Here is a 20,352-nt window from a genome sequence, read left to right as displayed (position 1 = left end):
TGTCATGCTCAGCAATAAAACAGGGGTCTGCTTCTTACTGAGGACTGGCTGAGCATCCATAAGTAGGTGGTAAGCTATTGTGTTGTGCATTACTTGCTTTGCATGTACATATATGTATGTATCTAATATAATAATAATAATGGTTATTGTTATTATTACCCTCCCTATCTTGTCCTATGAACCAGTCTTTATCTCAGCCCATGAGTTCTATTCCAGTTCTCTCCTCCATCCCACAGAGAGCAAATGATGGTGTGCCACTTAGCTGTCAACTGGGTTTAACCACAACATCAGTGACACGATTTTACAGAAGAAACTGTTGAAAACCAGATTTTGTATTTGCAAATAGTAGCAGATGACCACAGAATAGCATTAACAAGCCATCAGAGCTACAGGTATCTCAGCTCGCTGTTTTGGGTGCAGGACAGTATTTAGTTCGAAGGCATGAATGGGAATTTCGGTGGGGTTAGGAGTTAACTTCATTAGGTAATCAGAATCCACCTCTCTTAAAACTTTCTTTTCAAAATGCAGTGTGCCTCAAGCTTCTTTCTTTGAACAGGTGTTTGGGTTGGTGGCTGAACTGAAAAAAATCTGTTTCAGATACAAATTGGAACTGGGAGAACGCCTTGGCAAAGACAGTGATCGGCAGCTTAAAAAAAGAGTTAGAGGTATCAGAAATAAGACAGCTTGAGAGCCCTTATCTGGGAGAGTTCTGAACACTGTTGTGCAGAGTGAGATGGAGCTTAAATAACTGAGGTGAAATTTGTTTAGATATTGTATCTTACAGTTAGTCTTAACTGAATTCTTTAGTGTTGTATTTAGTTGTATTTAGTATATTTGGAGGGTCCAGTATAAAAACCTCTTTTCTAAAGGAGTGAAATGGAAAAGATAGGACGTTTTAGAGTTGACTGACATTCTTGTAGTGACTCTTCTGCAAATCTGGCTCAGTAATTGGGTCTCTGCATGATAATATGTTCTTAATATCTGGCTTCAAATATATTCTTCAAAGGCACAGAGGTAATAGCTCATCCTGTAAACAAAGTAAATTTGTGCAGTGCTTAATCTATTGCTGCTTAAAGACTCCTATGAATCTTAGAGGCTCCAGAATATGCATTCACTCTGATAAGAGCGACCTGTGCTGTATCACAAACCTTGCTTTGGAACCCTTGGAAAGCACATGGATGGGTGTTGCATGGTCACTGCCCAGCGCCCAGGAGCCTTCCTGGAGCCTTCCTGGGCACTCCTGAATGCACTGGCAGGGCTGTAGCCATACAGAATGAAATCTGAAGTGCTTGTGTGATTTTGGATCAGTTTTTTTGCACTTAAATGCCCTGAATTACAACAACAAAAACAAAAATTGCAAACAAAATGAAAATTCCAGGATTATAGTCCTGTGTACAGCTAAAGGAGGAAGAAAACCCAGAAAACTCTGATAAGTGCATTATTAGGTGGTTAATTGTTCAATTTAGTGCTTGGTTGGTAATGAAATCAAACATGTATGCTAATGAGACTGTTTTCACTATTACAAAACACTTTGGGACATTTTGCATATGCAGGGTGCAATGGTATATTAAACCAAATAGTAATTCAGAATTTGACAATTTGGCTTCGTTAGCATAATACCATTTTTATTTTATTGTAGCAGTGAAGAGGGAAACACATTTTGATAATAATTTTCTTTCATTATCTATGTACATTACTTCTTCCTACTTGATACTTTATTTTTTTAAACAAAACAGAAAGCTTTTATATCCAAAAAGGCTGAATGAAAAAACCAAACAAACAAAAAAAAACATCGGATTAGTTCTGTTTTCAATAATATTTAGCAAGAAAGGTGTCGGCATAAGAGAACAACTCTAATATCCGTCAGCTCCCCACATATTCCTGGTATTTTTACAGAAAAAATAAGAAAAGCAAAGACATGATATTATAGAACCTGCATGACAGCAAAGAGTTATTGTGCTTGTGCTTCTCTTTTGATGTGGGGGAGAGATGGTTTGGAGGAAATTACAATATCTTTTATTAGGTCAACTGGTGTAATTGGAAAAAATGGAGAAGAATGTGTAAAATCTTGCTGGTTTTTTTGGTTTTTTTTTCCCCAGCTTTTTCAGTCTGATGTAATAAAAGTCACTGTTATTATTTTATTTTATTTTTATCTTCAAATCTTGCTTCTTTTAAATCAGAGACTCTTGCTGCCTGTGCAGATTTTCCTGTGATTCAGTCTTTCTCATTCAGTCCAGTTGTGCCCATTTTCTTTCAGAGGGCCACTCCTTCCCCTGAAGCTGGATTTTGGCTGTCTGGTTGGGTATCCCCAGGTAGCTCTGCCACCCCTGCTGCCACTGCCGCCGCTTTGTTTTTCACATTGTTAGCTTTCTCTTCCTTTTCCCAAATGGCAGACTCAGCAAAAAACCCAAACCCAAACCCAAACAAAACACAAAAGCAGAACGTTTTCTGCGTGTCCAAAAGCTCCTCTGCAATTTGTTTATAACCTGTAGGTAGGAGATGTGTCAGGAGCACACTGAAATGTCCTTTTGGTTATCCAGACTTACATATTGAATTTGTCTGGGCCCATCCCTTATGCCCCTACCTCTGGTCTGCTGTTGTTTGTAGAGGTAACCGTAGGCTAAGCCGATGGCTTGAAGATACCTATACCTGATAGTGAGCCCTGCATGCCCAGAAGAAAGGAAGCACTGCAAATGGAACTTAAAATCATGACTGTGTTTCTCCTAAGGCAGAGAATAGATGCATTTCAGCGTCCCATCTTACCACTCTGAGTTGCTCTTTTTTCAGTGCAGGCTTAGTTGGTTCTACCTCTTAGCTATGGTCAGTCATTAAATAAGATGATGTTATTAAGCTAATTAAAAAAGTCTAGCAGGAGAATGGTGTGCAGACTTCTGCGGGATGTACAATTAACCTTAAGTGAGTGAGGAGGGGAAACAGCAAATTAACAAACTGGCTGCCGTTAGCCAGATACCGTGCCCAGCTTTCCACTTGCTGTTAATCAGACAGATTGTTACATGCTTTGGGAAGTTTAGCTGACTTGCCGGATCAGCACAAAACAGAAGCTCGCCAAAGAGATCACATAGTGTTTCCAAAAGCATCTGAAGGAATTTATAGCTTGTGAATTACAAAAGCAACTCTTAATTAGTCCCCAGAGGCAGCTGCATGAGTAAAACTGAGAACACTGCCTCGTCATATTTGCTGCCTTCTCACCATTTTCATATGGGAACCTGATAATGAATGTTCTCTAACAATTGGAGCTCAGGGACCTGTGGCTAATAGCATTCCTGAGCAAACAGCATCCTGTGTCTGCTGTGCTGCAAAGATAGGTTGGATGCTGCTGTGTGTCAATACTGCCACAGCCAAAGTGTTCAAGCTGAAAGATTCGGTAGCCACCAGGAACATCTTTGATGGAAATTGAGTGCCTTGGTAGCCTAGCAGTAGTCAGACCATTCTGCAGTATGTTTGTGTTTTCTGTTTCTGAGGTGTAGTTTTTATTCATAAGCTCTGGAAGTACGAACTCTCAGTGCTTCCCTATATTATGGATGAAATTGATTTGGGATATCCAGGAGCATGGACATGGGTGAATGCAAACCACCATTCTTGTGTACTTTGTATGTCTTGCCGCACTCCTGGACCATTTCCAGATTTTGTTTTTGTTGGAGACTGACAATCAAACCATCTCAAACCAGATGAAATAGTTTGGGGAGCCTGAGTTTACACATTTCTCTTCTGTGGGATCTGTTGAGTAGGGATTAGGGATTCCCGGATCAGATCCACAGATAACATTGCATTCCGAAAGCTCTCCCATCTGACAAACGTTAAGAGTTTTGATACAGCAATAATTTCCTTGCTATCTGCTACAAAAGCAAATGTAGAATCATGTGGTGCCTGTCTCTGACTTTGCAAACCTGCAAACTTTAAAGAATCTTATTAGTTGTGGAGGTGAAAAAGGACCTCGGCGATTCAAGGGGAGAAAAGTAGGAAAGGCATAAAAAGGTACGCAGGAGAGATAGGAAGGGTGAAAGACAAAAGCTAAGTTGATATATCAGTGACAGGTCGTAAAATGAGATTAACATGAGTATTTTTCATTTAAGTTTAGTGTTTGATCACAAGTTAAAGACATAAGAGCTGTCTTGGCTTTAGAATGAAAGGAATTTGTCCTTTTTTTTTTTTCTTACTTCTTTTTTATTTTCAACTGAGAATGTCAACTGTTAAACCAGTGGCGGGGTTCCTGGCCAGAAGTGTTATCACAGATAGCATTTAAGAAGTCGAATCAGTCATTCTGGCAAGGTATTAGCAGAACTAAAATACTTTTCTCAGTTGTCCTCTTTGTTATGGGTCAAGTGGTCTCTGACTGAAGGAGACGCAGACCAGGTCAGCTACTAAGATCCAATTACTTTGAGGTCCGCTGAGTGCTCATTGACTTCTTGAATCAGCACCTCATGCCATATAGCTCTGTCGATCAGAAACCAGCAGAGGAGTCACTGAAAAACTTTCACTCTATTGCTCCAATGTATTTATTAGGAAGGATGATTGTCTATGCTGCACATTTGATAAAATACAAGTAACAGGGCATTATCACAGTGTCTTTGCTGTTAATATAATAGCAGATAAGTGACTCTCTTTTGCAATGGCATTCGTTCATAAGTGTTCTGAAAAGGTGATTTGTAATGCCAGTGCACCAAGTCATGACAGCAATATAGTCCTCAGACATTATTCTGCAGTCTTTTATGCTAATAAGTATAAATTTCTAGGCTACCAGAAAAATGTATGTAAAACATAACTAATTCAAAGCCATTCAGCCCTATGTTCCATTGGCAGCATGATGCCATCCTGAGATCCCTCTGGCAGACTAAAACACAGGTGTAACCACTTGCAGGGCTTGCATGTGCTGAGAAAATTGCAGTGACCTGAAACAAGAGAGAAAGGAATTCAGTAGGGTCTTGATCTTTGGCTGATCCTCAAAACAATGCTGGCACATGGATCAGGTCAGCAATATGTGCAGGTCTTCGTGAGGAGGAGAGTGTCAGTTATTAGGAAGGGGACAGAAAGAAATGGGCTGTTAACAGCTGCTTCTGCACAGCTCCCATCCCTCTTCAGTAGCACTGCAAATGAGGTAACAAAAAAAACAGGGGTCAGTGTCTGAGCATCTCCATCACATTCTGCTGCCTGCACTCTCTTCTTGGTTACTCTGAAGTGTTACCATCTCTGTGCTCCTTGTTTTTTTGGTTACTTCCTTGAATTTGGAAGTCAGAATTTCTTTTCACAGTGCTTGTGTTGGGCTGCTGTTGTCCCTTTAGACAGACCCTATGATTCTGGCTGAATTGCTTCTGCCAACATGCTCAACAATCTGCAGTTGAATAACAGTGCAACAAAAAAGCCATGCTGGTAGAAAAAGTAGCAAAGAGAGAGGAAAAAAAAAGGCAAAAAGAACAAAAAGTAGTGTTCAGATGACATTTTGAAATGCCCTGAGTGCTCCACAGGAAGACTTAGAGGACCCTCTGGTCTTTCCAGCAAGTGAAAAAAACAAGTTTAATGGACAGCAGGCTGAGAGTCAGTCAAATGATGAATTGAGACAATGGTTATCTCCAAACAACTCATTCGCTGTACCTTTTATCTTTGAGGCAGTGATGCTTTTGAGAGAATCTGTGGATGGCTGCCATTTATCGAGACAGATGAACTCATTTGCAGGAAAAGGAAAGGCAGAGATACAAAGATTGACATTTCTACTGTGTGGTTTGAAGCTATAATGTAAAGCCCAGGGCTCCTCCTGTCCATGGAATGCTCATCTGCTATGGTGAGTGAAACACTGAATGGATTTGGAGAAAAAAAGCAACAACAGGTTGATGGGGGTCTATGTTCTCTTGAATCCATTTCTTTGCAGAGGTTAAAAGAGAGTGAATGCCAGAGGACTGCTGACATGCTGTGCCATGACAGTCAAACTTTAAAGTCAGATTTATTGGCAGCAGGCCTACTTTGAAGGGTCCTTCCTGGCTGAGGCTTGGATTAGATGTGTGTGATGAAGGCTGCAGATGTGTGTAGGCAGCTCTCAGCTGCATATGGATGCTGTGGTGCATGGTTAAGTTTGCAGAACAGGACCATCCCAGATTAAGATAGGGAAGGAGAGTCAGAAGGATGGGGTGAGGTGGGGAACCTAAAGAAAGGGTAGGGAAAAATAAAGAAAGGTGGAGGGAGAACTTCAGGAGAAAGGTGAAAACTAGCTGGCAACATACAGTTGGCAGGAGGAGAAGGAACAGAGCAAGAGGAATTTGGGAGTCAGTTGTTTTTGGCTGCGGAGGGAGGTGGGAGCAAGGCTAGTTTAGCACATAGGCAGGAAAGACTGCTGCCAATGATAGCCAGAGAAGAGAGCCATAATAATTTAACTGAGGGGACGAATGTGGGCCATAGGGCTGACATTTACCAATTACACTGAGCAGAGTGAAGGAAGGAGTGTTTATGCATAAGAAGAACACAAGAAAAAAAAAGGTTGTAATGACTTATCTGAATCATTAGCAATGTTCCTCCGGGTCATTCCTGTGCTGTTCAAAACTCAGAATCCTTTACTTGTTTCTCTATTCCATATTTTCCTTTTCTTTTCATAGCAATTTACGTCCTGCTCATGCAGTTTTGATTCAGGTAAATTTCCCTTTCAGTCTCAAATTAGTGGAAGTTTTTCTTGAGCAATGGCTGAACTATTTGGCTCTTAGAGCTATTGTTTCAAGCATTACAAAGCTGTTATTTATCAGTAGCCAATTTGTTTGTATACCTGACTTCTTACTGGAATTAAAAAAGGGCACTCTAAGAGACAGTAAACCAAAGCCTACAGAGCAGGAGACACATCTGCTCTTAAAGGGCTTTGAGCACTACCAAAGAGCAGTGCTTTCTAAGAAATAATCTGTGCTGGTAAATATTGTTTTTAAATGACTTTCTAATGGTTTTAAAAACACTGACATTTCTATCAACAGCATTGCGGCTGACTGTTCTTAACTGAGTGAAATGGCATTTGGTTTAGATATTTTTAGTTGTTTCCTAGTTGACTCGACATTGAAAAGGCAGTACTTCATATTGTGAACACGTACATTCCAACTTTTTCTGTGATGAAAGACATAAATGCTGAAGACTTCTGAAGTGACTTCTGGTGGGGCTGAAAAAAAAAATCAGAACACTTTTTGAACTGCTTTATCATTGTGATGCGAAAGAGGTTTTGCTTTGCTTTGCTTTGCTTTCCTCTTGGATGTCTGCAATCCTGCTGCCCTTAGCATGTGAAGTGCTCCTAGTGACTGTGTCCTTTGCTGAACTTTTCAACTGTGCCACTGACATTGAAATGCATTTCAGATTTTCCTCTGACTGTCTGCCAGCAAATTTCCTTCTATGTTCACCTGATATTGAGGGGTTGAATATCTTTCCATGAGTTGTGTAGTTCATCCCGCAGTTTCTCTAATTTAGAATACCTTGTTACTTTTAACTTGTTTTGAAGATTTTGGCATTTTCCCTCATTAGCCCGTCTTCTTTCATAGCTATGTTCATCTGCCTTAAACCTGAATTGTGTCCTGTATGTGTTACAGACATTAAAAAAGCCCTCTGATGTTACATCTGTTGCCTTATCCTTGCCAACCTGTGATTTGGAAAGTGGCTGATAACATTTTTTTTTCCTGACAGTTTAGGTCTTTATATATCAGCAGAAGTGAGTCTCTTTTCTGGCTCAGAATCTCACTGCTAAGAGCAGAGACTTTATGTTTACTTACTTATTTTCATTGTTTGGTGCCATCTGGATATGACTTATTTCATGTAAAAAGGAAAAAAGAAGCAATCTTTGCAATGAAAGAAGACCTCTGGAACCTCTGATTACTATCCAGAATATTTTGAGTGCTAATAAAAGCATACAAGGTGCCATTCCTTGATAATATTTTTCCTCTCCACACATGCTTCTGAGCTAATCCAGTACTCTGAGGAGAGTGCTTGTGCGTGAAAAACAGGAGTTCTTCCTTGTCACAAGCCTTAGCATATTGCTCTTCTACTCGTGCCTGTGAAATGCATTTCATGCCTCACTCATCTGTTACCTAAATGAGATGTGAAAGCAGTTTCCACCTCGTTTACATTTGCACTGTTTTATAGAGCAGTGTAGATGCAGTTCCCCTGGAAGTAACAAAACGAGGCCATCAACCCCGGCTTCTCCTTGGGCTGAATCCACGCAGCCTCATCCTTTCAATTCACTAAACTGGAAATTAAGTCTGTTCCTCTGAGCGAGTTGCTACGAAACACCAACATTCTCCAGCATGCAGCAGTCACCAGTAGTTTCTTTACCAAGCAGTAAGCTGTCCATGCTGGAAATAAAAATGAAAGCTGTGCATTTACATGAGTTATCTGAGCCCGAAGTGATTCCTCCTGCATCGAGCAGAATGTAGTGAAGGTGAATAAGCAGGAAAGCAGAATAAACTGATACGGAAACGAGATGAAAACAAGGAAAAATAAACAAAAACAAAAAATCCCAACAGAAATCAGTGCTCCTGTGGCACCCCTGCCTTGGTCTGCAGGAATGTGCCTAAGGGGCAGAGGGCTGCTGGGGGACCAGCATCTGCACAGCGCTGGGAATCCTGGATGCTACATCCATACCACTTCTACATTGCTGAAGAGACTTCAGCTGCAGAACCTGGCTTCTTGCTGTCTTACATTTTACACCAGCACAGAGAAGTGAAAAGTGTTAGCTTCCTGTTTCGGAATGGATTTTTTCTTTTCAGTTTTTGAACCTTATAAAGGTATAAATAGCTGTGTAAGGAAGGACACAGAAGGCCCTAGAGTATAGTTGTACAAATTCAACCAATTCAACCACTTCTGTTCTTACATCAACAGAGTCCTAGAGTTGAAAATAGTGGCAATGTAAAGCTTGCAAGGTGTCAGCTATATTTGGCATCATGCTAATGCCTCAGAAGACACAGGCTGAAAATTCACGTGATACCCTCCTTTTTTTTTTCCTTCTAGTGCTCTCTGCTGGTTATGGGATCAAGATGCCTTGGCTGGCATTCGCCTCACATAAATCTGAGAGCAGAAAATAACCACCTGACCAGTCACCCCTGTGAATGAAAAGACCTATGTCTTGGAGGCATGGCTATTTTAAACAAATTCTTTCAGAAGATGCAGCATGATATACAGGTGCCTCTTTCCTTCTGTTGTCTACAAAAGAAGTCTAAGCTGCAGGTGCGTTTCCTGAGGGTGGGTGAAATGAATCTTTCTCCTTTTTCTGCTGAAGGAAGGAAGAGGTTGGGATAAGGGAAAAAATGCTTAGGTTTCTATAGGAAAGGGCACTGTAGGCTGAGGTCACATCTTCTCAGTGTCCTGTACCAGAGCTGCTAATGGATCCCAGCTCATTTAATAACTGCAAGAAAGACAGATCAGGGATGCCAGCTCATAAAAAAAGAAGCAAACAAAACAGGCTGTCTTGGCTCCCACCATGTGACAGCAGAAATACTATTGGCCAAGTGGAAAAAGGCAAAATCTGTTGAGGAATAAATGCTGTTTTCAAGCTTCCTAAGAGGAATCGCAAACATTAAGAATAAACAAACTGGAAAGTGAAAAATATTGGTTTTGTTCCCCATTTAGTGTTTGCAAAAATGACAAGATGGGACATGCTGGACTTGCTGGAGATGTTTGAGACTACAGTGCACTGAAATACTTGTTTTACAAACCTTGTGGGTTCTATCATTATATGAGCAAGATAACTTTGAGTAGGTTTCTTCTAATAGCTGGCTCTTTGGCTTTGTTCTATATGGTGCTGCGTGCCCTCTGACAGTACAGAAGGTACCTGGAGGGCTTCACAGCATCCCTCTTTGTACTCAGTTTTTATGCGGCAGAGGGAATTGTTTCATTTGTTACATCACTCAAATACATACCAAACAATAGTGTTTGTGCGTTGCTCTCCCTCTGTGCAATTATATTTTTACATTTTCCTGTTATTATGTTCCTGCAGTTTCTATGGCTCTCAGTCTGTGAGGTGTCTGATTTGTGCCACAGAAATGTTGCATACATGGATTAACACAGTTCAGAGCAGATGTAGGGGAGCTTTCAGTTGTGTGGGCAGCTGTTTGGGTTTCTTCACTGGGGAAAAGTACCAGACTGACTGCATTTCTGACAAACTACACACCCTCCGCCTACTTTGCACCTTACTGCAATCTTGTCAGGATTGGAAAAATCTCAGCCCAAGATTTTTTCTAGCCCCTGCCATGCAAAATGCATCAGCTTTGTACTTAGCATCACATTTCTGATGTGTTTTGCTTTGCTTTCACTTTGCTGAGGATACGTGATGGAGAATTTAAGCTGTCCCCACCTATGCTTCTTTTCTGTAATGGTAATCTTTGTAGGAAAAGCCCTGGGAGCAAACCAGTCCTTATGTATGTAACTGGAAACACCAGGTAATCAGCAGTATATTCAGTGATGAGAATAATTTCTTTGAGGCCAAATTAATGTGTGTGGATGAACTGGGAATAATCACAGTGGATCCTGCAAAACCTGAGAAGTAGGTGGGGTTTCTAATTGCACAGTGAGAAATGCAAATCTCTTTAAAAGTACCAATAAGAATAATTTGTGGATTGAAAAGATGTTAGAGAGCCCAGCTGTACTTTATTTAATTCATAGAGACTAGATTTATTAACTTCTGGGGTCTTGATATTTGTATTGCAGGCTGGTAGGCTGACATTTCTGCAAGTGTTTTGATAATCTGTGCAAAGGGCTGAACATTTTGTTGATGGCCGGTACACCAAGTCCTTTGCAGTCATTTGTAACCCGATTGCATGTGGAAAGCAGTGCTTGGTGATAAAGCAGGAGAGCTATTGGAAGTGTGCTTTAGCAAGGAATGGTCTTTTTGGCTCCAAAGATGACATAGGGTCATCTTTGTGAATGTTGGGCAGAACATCAGGGAAGAAATGGAACTCATGATGAAGACTTGTTGATTTCTCTTAAGGTTTTATTTCTTTCTAACATTCATAGTAATTTAAATCTCACCTTAGTCAATGGTGAGTCAAACCACGCACAGTGAGATCTTATGTTTTCTTTCCATTGTGTCAATCTATTCACAAACTTCTAGCACATTCTGTCTTCAAAGTTGTTTCAGATGAATGTAATTCAGGCAAGCAGTTAGGTAACAATTTCTTTGGCTTGACAGCAAAGTCATCTAAATTTTACAGCTTAAATGCTATAAAGTAACTTCACTCAGCACAGTCTTCAGGTTAGTGTAAAGGTCAACAGTATCATGGAAGAGTTCATGTCAGTCTGTGGCAAAAAGATTCTTGGATTCCTCTTTAGTTTCCATTGCTGCTCTCAAGACTCCAGACTTGGATTCTTGGAGCATAGTGAGGTATGGTTTGCACAGAGTCTGTCCATACTGAAAGCTTCTGAGCTCTAAAGCTCATCAGACTTGAGATCCAAACATGCATGCTAAGAAAGTGTGTGCAGACCTCTTAGAACAGTCTTGGAGCACTATACCTTTACCACTTGTGAATGTTCTCTTGTTCTGTAATAACAAAGACATACAGTGATGTTGGCAGTCCATCCCTCTTGGATTCCCTTTGTACTCTACCCTAGAGGCAGAAGTTGTACTGCCCATGAGAAATAATGGAGAAAGGAGAAAGCTATAAAATACACACAGATTTACGAGACTGCGATTCTTTTTCTAACCTATCTGGAACTTCATGATCTCCCTCTAAAGGTTATGGAGGTGCTCAGGAGCTATGGAAAATCAAAGACCTGAAGAAGTTCTTTGTTGTTTCCATCTGTTCTCCTTTTTTCAGTGTCTGAGCCTCAAGTAGGCAGATCCACAGCTAAACTGTGAAATGTCATACTCATTATCACAAGACTTGGTGCTTAGATGACCATCTTAAGCTACCAGAATATTGAACAGTAGACCTATTAGCAAAAACGTATCATGGTGCATCAAGAACTTGGCTGTTCTTGTATGTGTCAAATATTTTTCAGAAAGATATTGCTTTATTTTTGGCTGTGTTTGGAGGAACACGGAAGTGTTAACAATTTATTCACAGTGTGAGACAAACAGATATTAATAGAATTTTAATGAACTCTTCTCAACAGGATTTGAAGATTTTTGTTAAATCAAATGTTGTATGTGGTTCTGTTAATGCCGTGGCAGTCAAAAATACAGGCATCATAAGACAAGAGTGTGAAAACAACTGATCCACATCACCAGAGACAGCAAGAAAGGGAAAGTAAGGAGACAGTTTCAGCAGGACAGCCCCAGATGCTCTGTCACTACCAAAGTCCAAGCAGTTGTTAGCAGATTCACATATAGATCCCATGTAATGGTGTGAACAGGTTTGTGGGCCTTTGAAATGCACGTTCACGTATTGCTCCAAAGTGGAAGGGCTTTTGAATTATGGGTTCACCTTTTGTCAATCTTTAAATAATTATCAGTTCTGCATTTTTTACAAATAAAATTAAATCATCTGCTTCCTACTGATGCTCTCTTAAAAATCTGTGTTTTTAAGTACACAAAGAGGCACAGTTTCAGGCCTCCGGCTTCCCATCCTTACATTTCAGTGACCTTAATAATGCCTCTGCCTAGTGAAGTGATAAAGAGAGGATGTACTTCTGTTGGCCCCTGCTCTCTGAAGTGAAATATTGAGACTTTCATTTTGTTAGTGAGAAAATCCTTGCTTTGCACTCTCTCATCTCTGACCCCATATTTTGTTACTGTACTGTAATCTTTTTTTGGGGCCACTGCTAGCTCTAATGCCAGCTTTTTGCAGGAGGAGCATGACATATGTATGGGAGGCAGGTTCTGAAAGGCTGAATGCCTTTCCCTGATAAAAGCATCCCTTTGTTAGTGGACAAGAACATAAAGGTCAACTATCACTGAATGCAGTGCAAATCTACTTAACACCTGAACACAATAAAGATGCTGGTGACTTATACTCTATTAGCCCATAGAGTAGCTTTTTAATTAAAAACTTTCATTTCAGTGCTGCACAGTGTGGATGGGCATAGCTGAAGGTGCAGGTCCTTTCCAAAAGAATGCTGATGATTCCGTCTCTTCTAAATCTTGATTCCATTGTGCAGTCCAAAATGCTACCTGCTTTTACTGTAGAGTCATATTTTCTTTGCCCTCTGGCATTAGTTTAGTCAGATCTACTGATTTTACCCAGCCCTTTCCTTGAAACATGAGCACATGGAATGTGCCTTAAGCTGTTCGGGGAGTGGGAGATGGGCACTCAATTCAGGCTCCCAAGAAAAAAAGAAATTGGTAATAGCGATTTGATGGGATATATTGGACTAAGATATGTTGGGACTAATTAACTCAAATCTTAGTGTGTAACAAAACAGAGAGCTGTAACTGTAGTCAAATATTTCCTCAGCCTGTGGGCAGTTTTCTCTTGTGTGCTGCTGTCACCTGCCCTTGTCCTGTTAGACTCAGGCTTTTGGTATTGGGAGTTATGGGCAAACTGAATTCTAACAACCTTGTCCCTGTAAAAGGCTCTTAAAGGATCTTACTTTCAACTAAATACTAATAATACTGAGAATGAATTACTAACCTCTTCAGAAAAACTTGTAGCTCTTAGATTTTATTCAGAAGAGGGCTCTGCTGATGTCAATGGAAAAAACAGGATCCTTCAGGGTGTGAAGCCATCATTGCAAAATGGTGTAGTGATGTCCTGGAGGAAAAGAATAAATACCACAACTCTAGTTTAGTTTGCTCCAACAGCTTGTGTTCTTAGGAGCATTTTCCATTTCAGTTTTTTAAGCTTTTATCTTGGAGGGCAAGGCAAGTTCACTGCTCACATCTAGCAGGAGTTGCTGCCAAAAGGACAATTCAGTTTGATTCCTGACATTACATGCTAGCAAAAGAAAAAAGGAGAGAAGTTTTTGATGGTTGTGAGGGAGCCTGTGTTTGCAGAAACCATTCCCTCTCCTTCTCCAATTTTTATTGCTTTCATTGCACAATGGTGTTATGTTTTACAAAGTCACAAGCAGCCTGTGGGATAGCTGACTTCTTTTATGGTCTTACACGCACATTTGACTGCCTCAGGACAGCAGAAGTTACAGTATATTGCAGCTGCACATGGGGAGAAATGCATTATAGCCAGAAGAGATATCAGACAGTGTGCTTTTCCCCATTAGATTTGAAGAATCACCCTTGCACCTGCTCCTGCTATGGACATCTGTGGTCCCACCAGCAGCACGTGTGATGCAGCCCTTCTACCTTACTCCTCATTTCTCATGCAAGCCTTACTGATAATTATTCAGTCTATCCAGGCACCTGTGTGTGTGCTCTTACCATTAAAATTTAAATCTGAAGTGACATAAAAAAAAAATAAAAATCTATTTTCTCTTCCTGCTCTCCCCCTCACCTATTTATTTATTTCATTTTCTTTTTTTGTTTGTTAGTCTCATGTGCTGAATATTAAGGAGGAAAACAAAGACGTAAATCACCTGAGAAGGAGCACAGGTGCACATACCAGGCAGCGAGCAAACCCAAACCATTTATTTAAAAGATTTTTATTCATTATTGTGCTCTCATACTTTATTCGACAGCCCAATATGACACCTCGAGTCCGCCTACGTGCGCACGCAGCTTGGAGCTGAGATGTTTTCTTGGCTCTTATACACGTTGTGAATTTTTACCACGGCTTTGCTCAGAGTTGCCTGGTGCAGAAACACTTCCTTTCCTCCTCCTTTTCTCACAGCTTTTCTCTCCTCATCTCTCTTGGTTCTTTGTTTGGAGCAGAAGTCACACACTCTTTATAGGGATGGTTACATCCTGCTTGCTCTCTCCAAAACCTGAATACAACAGGAGATACAATGAACTTTGACACCAACTTTTCTATTGTAGTCAGTCTCTACTGTTTATTACCAGTAGAAAGAAAAAAAAAAATCTCAAACGTTTACACATTTATTTATTTCTCAAATTTCTGTTTTCTGTGCTATTGGTAAAATTTCCGTTCATTTTCCAAGTCTGTGGCTTGGGCGCATGCTGGGCAGTCATGTTCAGCAGGGCACAAAAGGAGAGCTTGGTTCTGGATGACTTTGCAGGTCTGAGTGGTGGCAACAGAGAAACAGTCCCATTGTAGAAATCATCAGTTATTTACCAGGCTGAGTTACCGTTTTTAGAAGAACAAGTCATTAGCCTAATTCTCTCAATATGTGGTTGGTTTCTGGCAAGGGTATGTAGCCAGATTTTTTCTTATGTGGCTTAAGGAGAGAGCCATCTCCCAGTTTGGCTCTGGCTCCCTGCTCACTTTACTCCCTGTTTTCTCGTCTCCCTCCTTGTCTCCTAACACTGTGATCTCTTTCTCAGACAAAATGCCTTCTGTGTAGGGTGCTCATCATATCTCCCAAGCAGGGTTCACTGAACTTGCTCTTAGCAGTGATGCAGAGGTAGAATCTATTCACTCGGTCCTGCTTGTAGGAGAAGAAAGTTGCCCCAGCACTTGTGTGTGTAGCCTCACTCCATCTCACAGTGAATCCATAGTCCAGCTGTGCTGTGGGTAGAGTCACAGAACAGCAATCCCAACTCCTGGTCTCTTTCAAGACTGCATAGCTGAGAATTGAAGTATTACAAGTGCACTGACTCCTATTCTATTTTTGATGTGGCTTCCACCACGAAGGCTTTGGAAGGATGTGAAAGAAATAAACCCACAGTATTGGGGTACAAGTCTGTGGGCTTGAGGTGCATGTTACTCCTCAGGAGAAAGACCTTAGAGTTTCAATAGATCTTTCAATGTTCTTCTCCCCTTTCCCTCCAAGTTATTATTTTTTGATGAAAAAATAATACAAATCAAATGTAAGGAATGGGCAAGAAAGGATTAGAGACCAAAGCAGAAATTAACCTTCCTGTCTTTAGTATTGTATGCATTTCTGTTTTCCTTCTCAGAAAGAATATCCAGAAAGAATATCCAACCTTAGTGATTCTGTGATTCTATGAATGCAAAAGAACTCAAAAGGATTTGGAGGCAATAGGAGTAGTTAAACATACATAATGATTAAAGAAGCTGGGCCTCTTCAACCTGGAAAAGAGATGAGAGGATCTTGAAAGGCATGGATGAGGCAGATAAGAATTGTCGGTGCATTGTTTGTGCCAGTTGGAGAGCTAAGGTACATTGAGTGAGGCTGGGATGAGCCAGGCTCGAAGCCATTGGAGACTCGTCATGCAGCGGGCAGCACATTTGTGCAGCAGGGAAAGTTGTAGATGCCAGGAGTTCATCAGAGTGAGCGTGAAGGGAGATGAGAGAAGTTTATCCAGCCCCCCTGCCACTGCAGCTCCATGATGATAAAAGCACAGATTAACAAGAGAGCAACAGGAGAAGCAAAATGAGCAGATTGGTTTGAACGGTGATATCTACCCCTTTTACCCAAATATTCCTGCTAAAAGTCGTGGATCTTAAATAGTTTTCAGAAGAATTATAATAATGTATTTTCTTAGGGCAGGAGGATGGAACAGTGAGGACTGACAGAGCGGCACATGACCACAGGAAGGGAAAACGTGGGATAGTTATCTATCTATATGGCGAAGATATGTTAGTAGGTTTTTTTCCATTCTGTCTGTAACTTGTGCTTCAGAAATTGCTGTGCCAGTCTTGGATGTGGCTCACAGCCATTGCTGATCCAGGAGAGGGACTCTGGTCTGAGATAGGACTTGAATGAGTTGATAAGTGAAAATCATCACTTGCTAGTAAAAGAGGATAGAAAACACAATAAAGCTGTGGACCTGGTCATATGAAAGTTGCCCACAGAAAAAGTGAATTTCTATAAAAATAATTAATTCTCTGTAAAAAGAATTAATTCTCTGCAGCAAGGCTGTCCCTTGATAGTGCATAAAGGACTTCAAGAAATACTGGTGGATCAAAAATGGTGGAGTCTGAAGGGAACACTTGCTACTTGTGGATGTCTTGCAGTTTAGATGAGAGAATGCCTAGGAAAAAAAATCCTCACCAGTAAGCAACCTGGGCATGGGAGAGGCATCCGTGGGTGACAAGGCTGGAGACTCAATAGGAATTCAACCAGAAACAAGCAGCAGAGGCAGCAGCTCAGGGCAGGGTCTGATCAGATGTTCGTCTATAAAAATTGCCTTGGGTTAAAATATACTTGGTATGTAGAAAGCACTCAGCTAGGAAGTAGAAGATAACATATAGTCACCAGTTTAATTCATAGCGGACTGCCACAGGTGATAGAGACCATCAGTTACTGCTGTGGATTAGGACTCTGCATCCCAGCCAAAACCCTATGGCATGGCATTTGCCATTAATGCTGTACTCACTTTCTGCTGAAGGGTATCACAAGAGTAGCAGCATATTTAGTTGTATTCAGTGATGTTCAGTTGCACATACCAGGAGGTGCAAGTGAGTGAGCAGTTAGTTCTTCATGCCCTAGAGGTACTTTTTCCTTCCAGGGAAGGTACAGACTAATTGGTTATAAATGATTTGTAACTGACCCAAAGGGCGTGCTCCCAGAAACACCATTTGGAAATTAGCAGTTGATGGCAGTGGAGCTGTTTGCTTCTCTGAGCCCAGTTCTGCATTTGTAGACATGTAGCCACTGAAGGCTGAGGTAATGATGGACGAGTTGCTGAGTTAACCTCACCAACTTTATGCCTGCAGTCATCAACATACTGTGATCAAGATTCGATGTGCTCTGTTTATGTCATGAAGTTTTCCAACAGCTGCAGCCAAGCAAGGTCAGGACTGGCTATGCTCTGTGCAAGCCGTGCCAGTGTGAAGCTCATGAATGTACATTTCACTGGATCTGTTACACTGCATTAAGTATCAAAGAGAGTGTTTGTAATCCCAGTTAAAGAGGTCTTATTTCAAGGTACTCTGTTCCTCTATTTTAGAAGGAAATTTTTCACTCAGAGGATGGTGACGCACTGGAACAGGTTGCCCAAGGAGGCTGTGGATGCCCCATCCCTGGAGGCATTCAAGGCCAGGCTGGATGCAGCTCTGGGCAGCCTGGCCTGGTGGTTGGCAACCCAGCACATAGCAGGGGGGTTGAAACCAGATGTGGACCATTGTGGTCCTTTTCAACCCTGGCCATTCTATGATTCTGTGATTCTATGATTCCATTTCCAAAACAGACCCTAGAATAGGTGAGTTGCATTTCTATCCAGGAAGACGCTAAAAAGTAATGATGAAAAATTTCCAAAGAATGCCTTTTCTTGAGAGGAACTGTGCCCTTGGAAGAAATAAAACATCTCTTTGCAGATCTAATTTACAAGAGCTTGCCATTCTGTAGTACTTTTAAAGCACCCACACTGGAAGAAGAGAAAGGAGTAAACACATAGTACGGTACAGTCAAACACCTTGTATAAAGTGATAGCTCCAGGCTCTTGCTCAGCTGTGTTTACCTGGTGATGATTAACTAGCTTGGTAACTATTGCTAAATCTGAGTCAAACATATTCATCTTTGTAGTTCCATCTTGTGTGCCACAACCTTTATGAATGAATTGCATTTCCAAGATGGTTGCTGAAATCAAATTGGATGCAATTTCATTTGTACATCTGCTACTACTGCTTTTATTTAATAGAGCTGATGAATTGTTGTGCAGCTTACAATACAGCCAGTGTTTTTATTGGAGGCTTGCAGAATACAGTTCACATATATGGAGATAAGCATAGAAGAAGAACGAGCCAGTGGACAGTCTTTCAAATGAGAAAGAAAAGTGTGAATGTTTCTCACAACTGCAGAAGATCCATGTGCCAGCACAGTGTCTGTGGAGCATAAATTTACAGAATGCCCTTCTGAAACCTGCTCAGAGCCATTATCGCCTTCTAGTTTTGGAAGTTGTCCACTTGGAAGAGAAACACTGAAATATATCTATGATGCTTGTGATGACACATGCCAGGTACATTTCTGTGGACTGCTCTGTAGTGACAGATATTCACAAATCCTTGAAGTCCTTGGAGTGTAACTCTGTCATCAAAAAGAACGGTTACCTGGAAAATTGTGTTGATGGAACCTGTCAGAACTCTGAGTTTCTGACAGTGGTGTAGTCCACATTATGATGAGATTATTTTGAACATTTAAGCAGGGGGTTGGAATGGAATCCTATTCTGTGGTTCCATTTTTTCAGGTGATAAATTAAAATTCCAAACCATAAGGAGATAGTATATTTACTAAAAAGCTTCCCAAATGTTCACATCTATCCTAAGAACAGGAGACACTGTGTTCAAATGGCGGTACTCTTGGTGAAAGAAGACCTCATTTAACTGATGAAAGGCCAGATAAAAATATACGCATTCAAAGAGCTACAAAGGTGTGTACTCTTAAACCAGGATTGTCAGTATGTGCTGTTTATCTGCTGAGCAGTGTAGCAGAGTATCATTTTCATGTACCCGCATCAACAGACGTGCTGAGTATTTTTCTAACTCCAGAAGATCTGTAGTTCTCTAGGATTCAGAAATACCAACCAAGTTTTGAAATCTCATTGGAACTGCTTGAGAACAGTTGGATAGATCTGGTAAGACTTGAAAAAAACATAAGCCACCTGTCTGACTGCTGGCCAGCAAAAGCTGGGGGGTCTTGATGACTTACTGACAGCAACAAATGTAAAGAAGCAAGTGCATGGCAGTTTTGAGAAGAATAGAACGATGCTTCTGAAAGTGATGCTTCTCGACAGAAATGTGACTAAGTGGATGTTGAAGTTGCAGAAACAGATGATGTAGATCTTGGGAAATAAACTACACATTGCAGATTATTTCGATAATCATGCTAACTGTTGTCTAAAGCTGGGCATGAAAAAAGCACTTCTGTGTTCCACGGGATCCTTTGGGTACCAGCATGGTTCATTTGAGTCTGTATGAAGGCAAGAAAGGCATAGTACAGAACTGCAGGAGCTGTTGAATGTATCCTCCTGCCATATGGTCTTGATGAGCTTGCTCCAGGGAATAAATGGCAGTACAGAGCATTTTCAAAGCTTATGGAACATACCTGTCAGCACTGTGTGAAGGTGAAGAAATTCTTGTAGAATTGATGTTGCGCTTGAAGTTTACTACGAGATATCAATAAAAACTGCTGAGAGATGCAAAGTAGATCCATCGCAAACCGTCTTTTCAAGAACATAGCAGCAGGTCACACACCAAAGAATACTTTTATTTTTTCCAGCAGGTCAGCAAAGTTAGGTCCAAACAAATCCTTGAACAAACAATAAGAGAAGAATAAGCACAACGCAGAGAAAATTTGTGTATGCTGTATGAGAGTTCCTATGCAACGTGTTGACCAGAGATCACTGTGTGGAAAGCAAACCAAATTATTTCAGGAGGAAACAGATTCGTGTATTGTTTTGCATGTGTTTAGCAGCTTGGGCGATAGCTGCAAATCAGTCATAACCCAAATAGATATTTTTGAGCTTGTCCTGCA

At 40.9% G+C, this 20,352-nt stretch overlaps 1 protein-coding gene across 2 annotated transcripts in view; it reads left to right on the top strand.

The window, feature by feature from the left end:
• The window catches only part of LOC146762075 (uncharacterized), a 144,323-nt gene that overhangs the window by 94,412 nt on the left and 29,559 nt on the right, over positions 1-20,352 (top strand). Inside the window, exon 6 of one of the 2 annotated variants that reach the window (XM_085538194.1) lies at positions 8,980-9,195. The exons of the other annotated variant lie outside the window; for it this stretch is intronic. Within the exon in view, the coding sequence (XP_085394320.1) occupies positions 8,980-9,053 (74 nt within the window). The 3' untranslated portion in view covers positions 9,054-9,195. Of the gene's footprint in view, positions 1-8,979; positions 9,196-20,352 lie in introns of those variants that run through there. 2 annotated transcript variants of the gene reach the window in all.

The sequence above is a fragment of the Coturnix japonica genome, chromosome 2, assembly GCF_054131305.1.
Source record: "Coturnix japonica strain WE chromosome 2, WE-NBRP24, whole genome shotgun sequence".
Lineage (NCBI taxonomy): Eukaryota > Metazoa > Chordata > Aves > Galliformes > Phasianidae > Coturnix > Coturnix japonica.
This window is presented reverse-complemented; position numbering and strand designations above follow the sequence as displayed.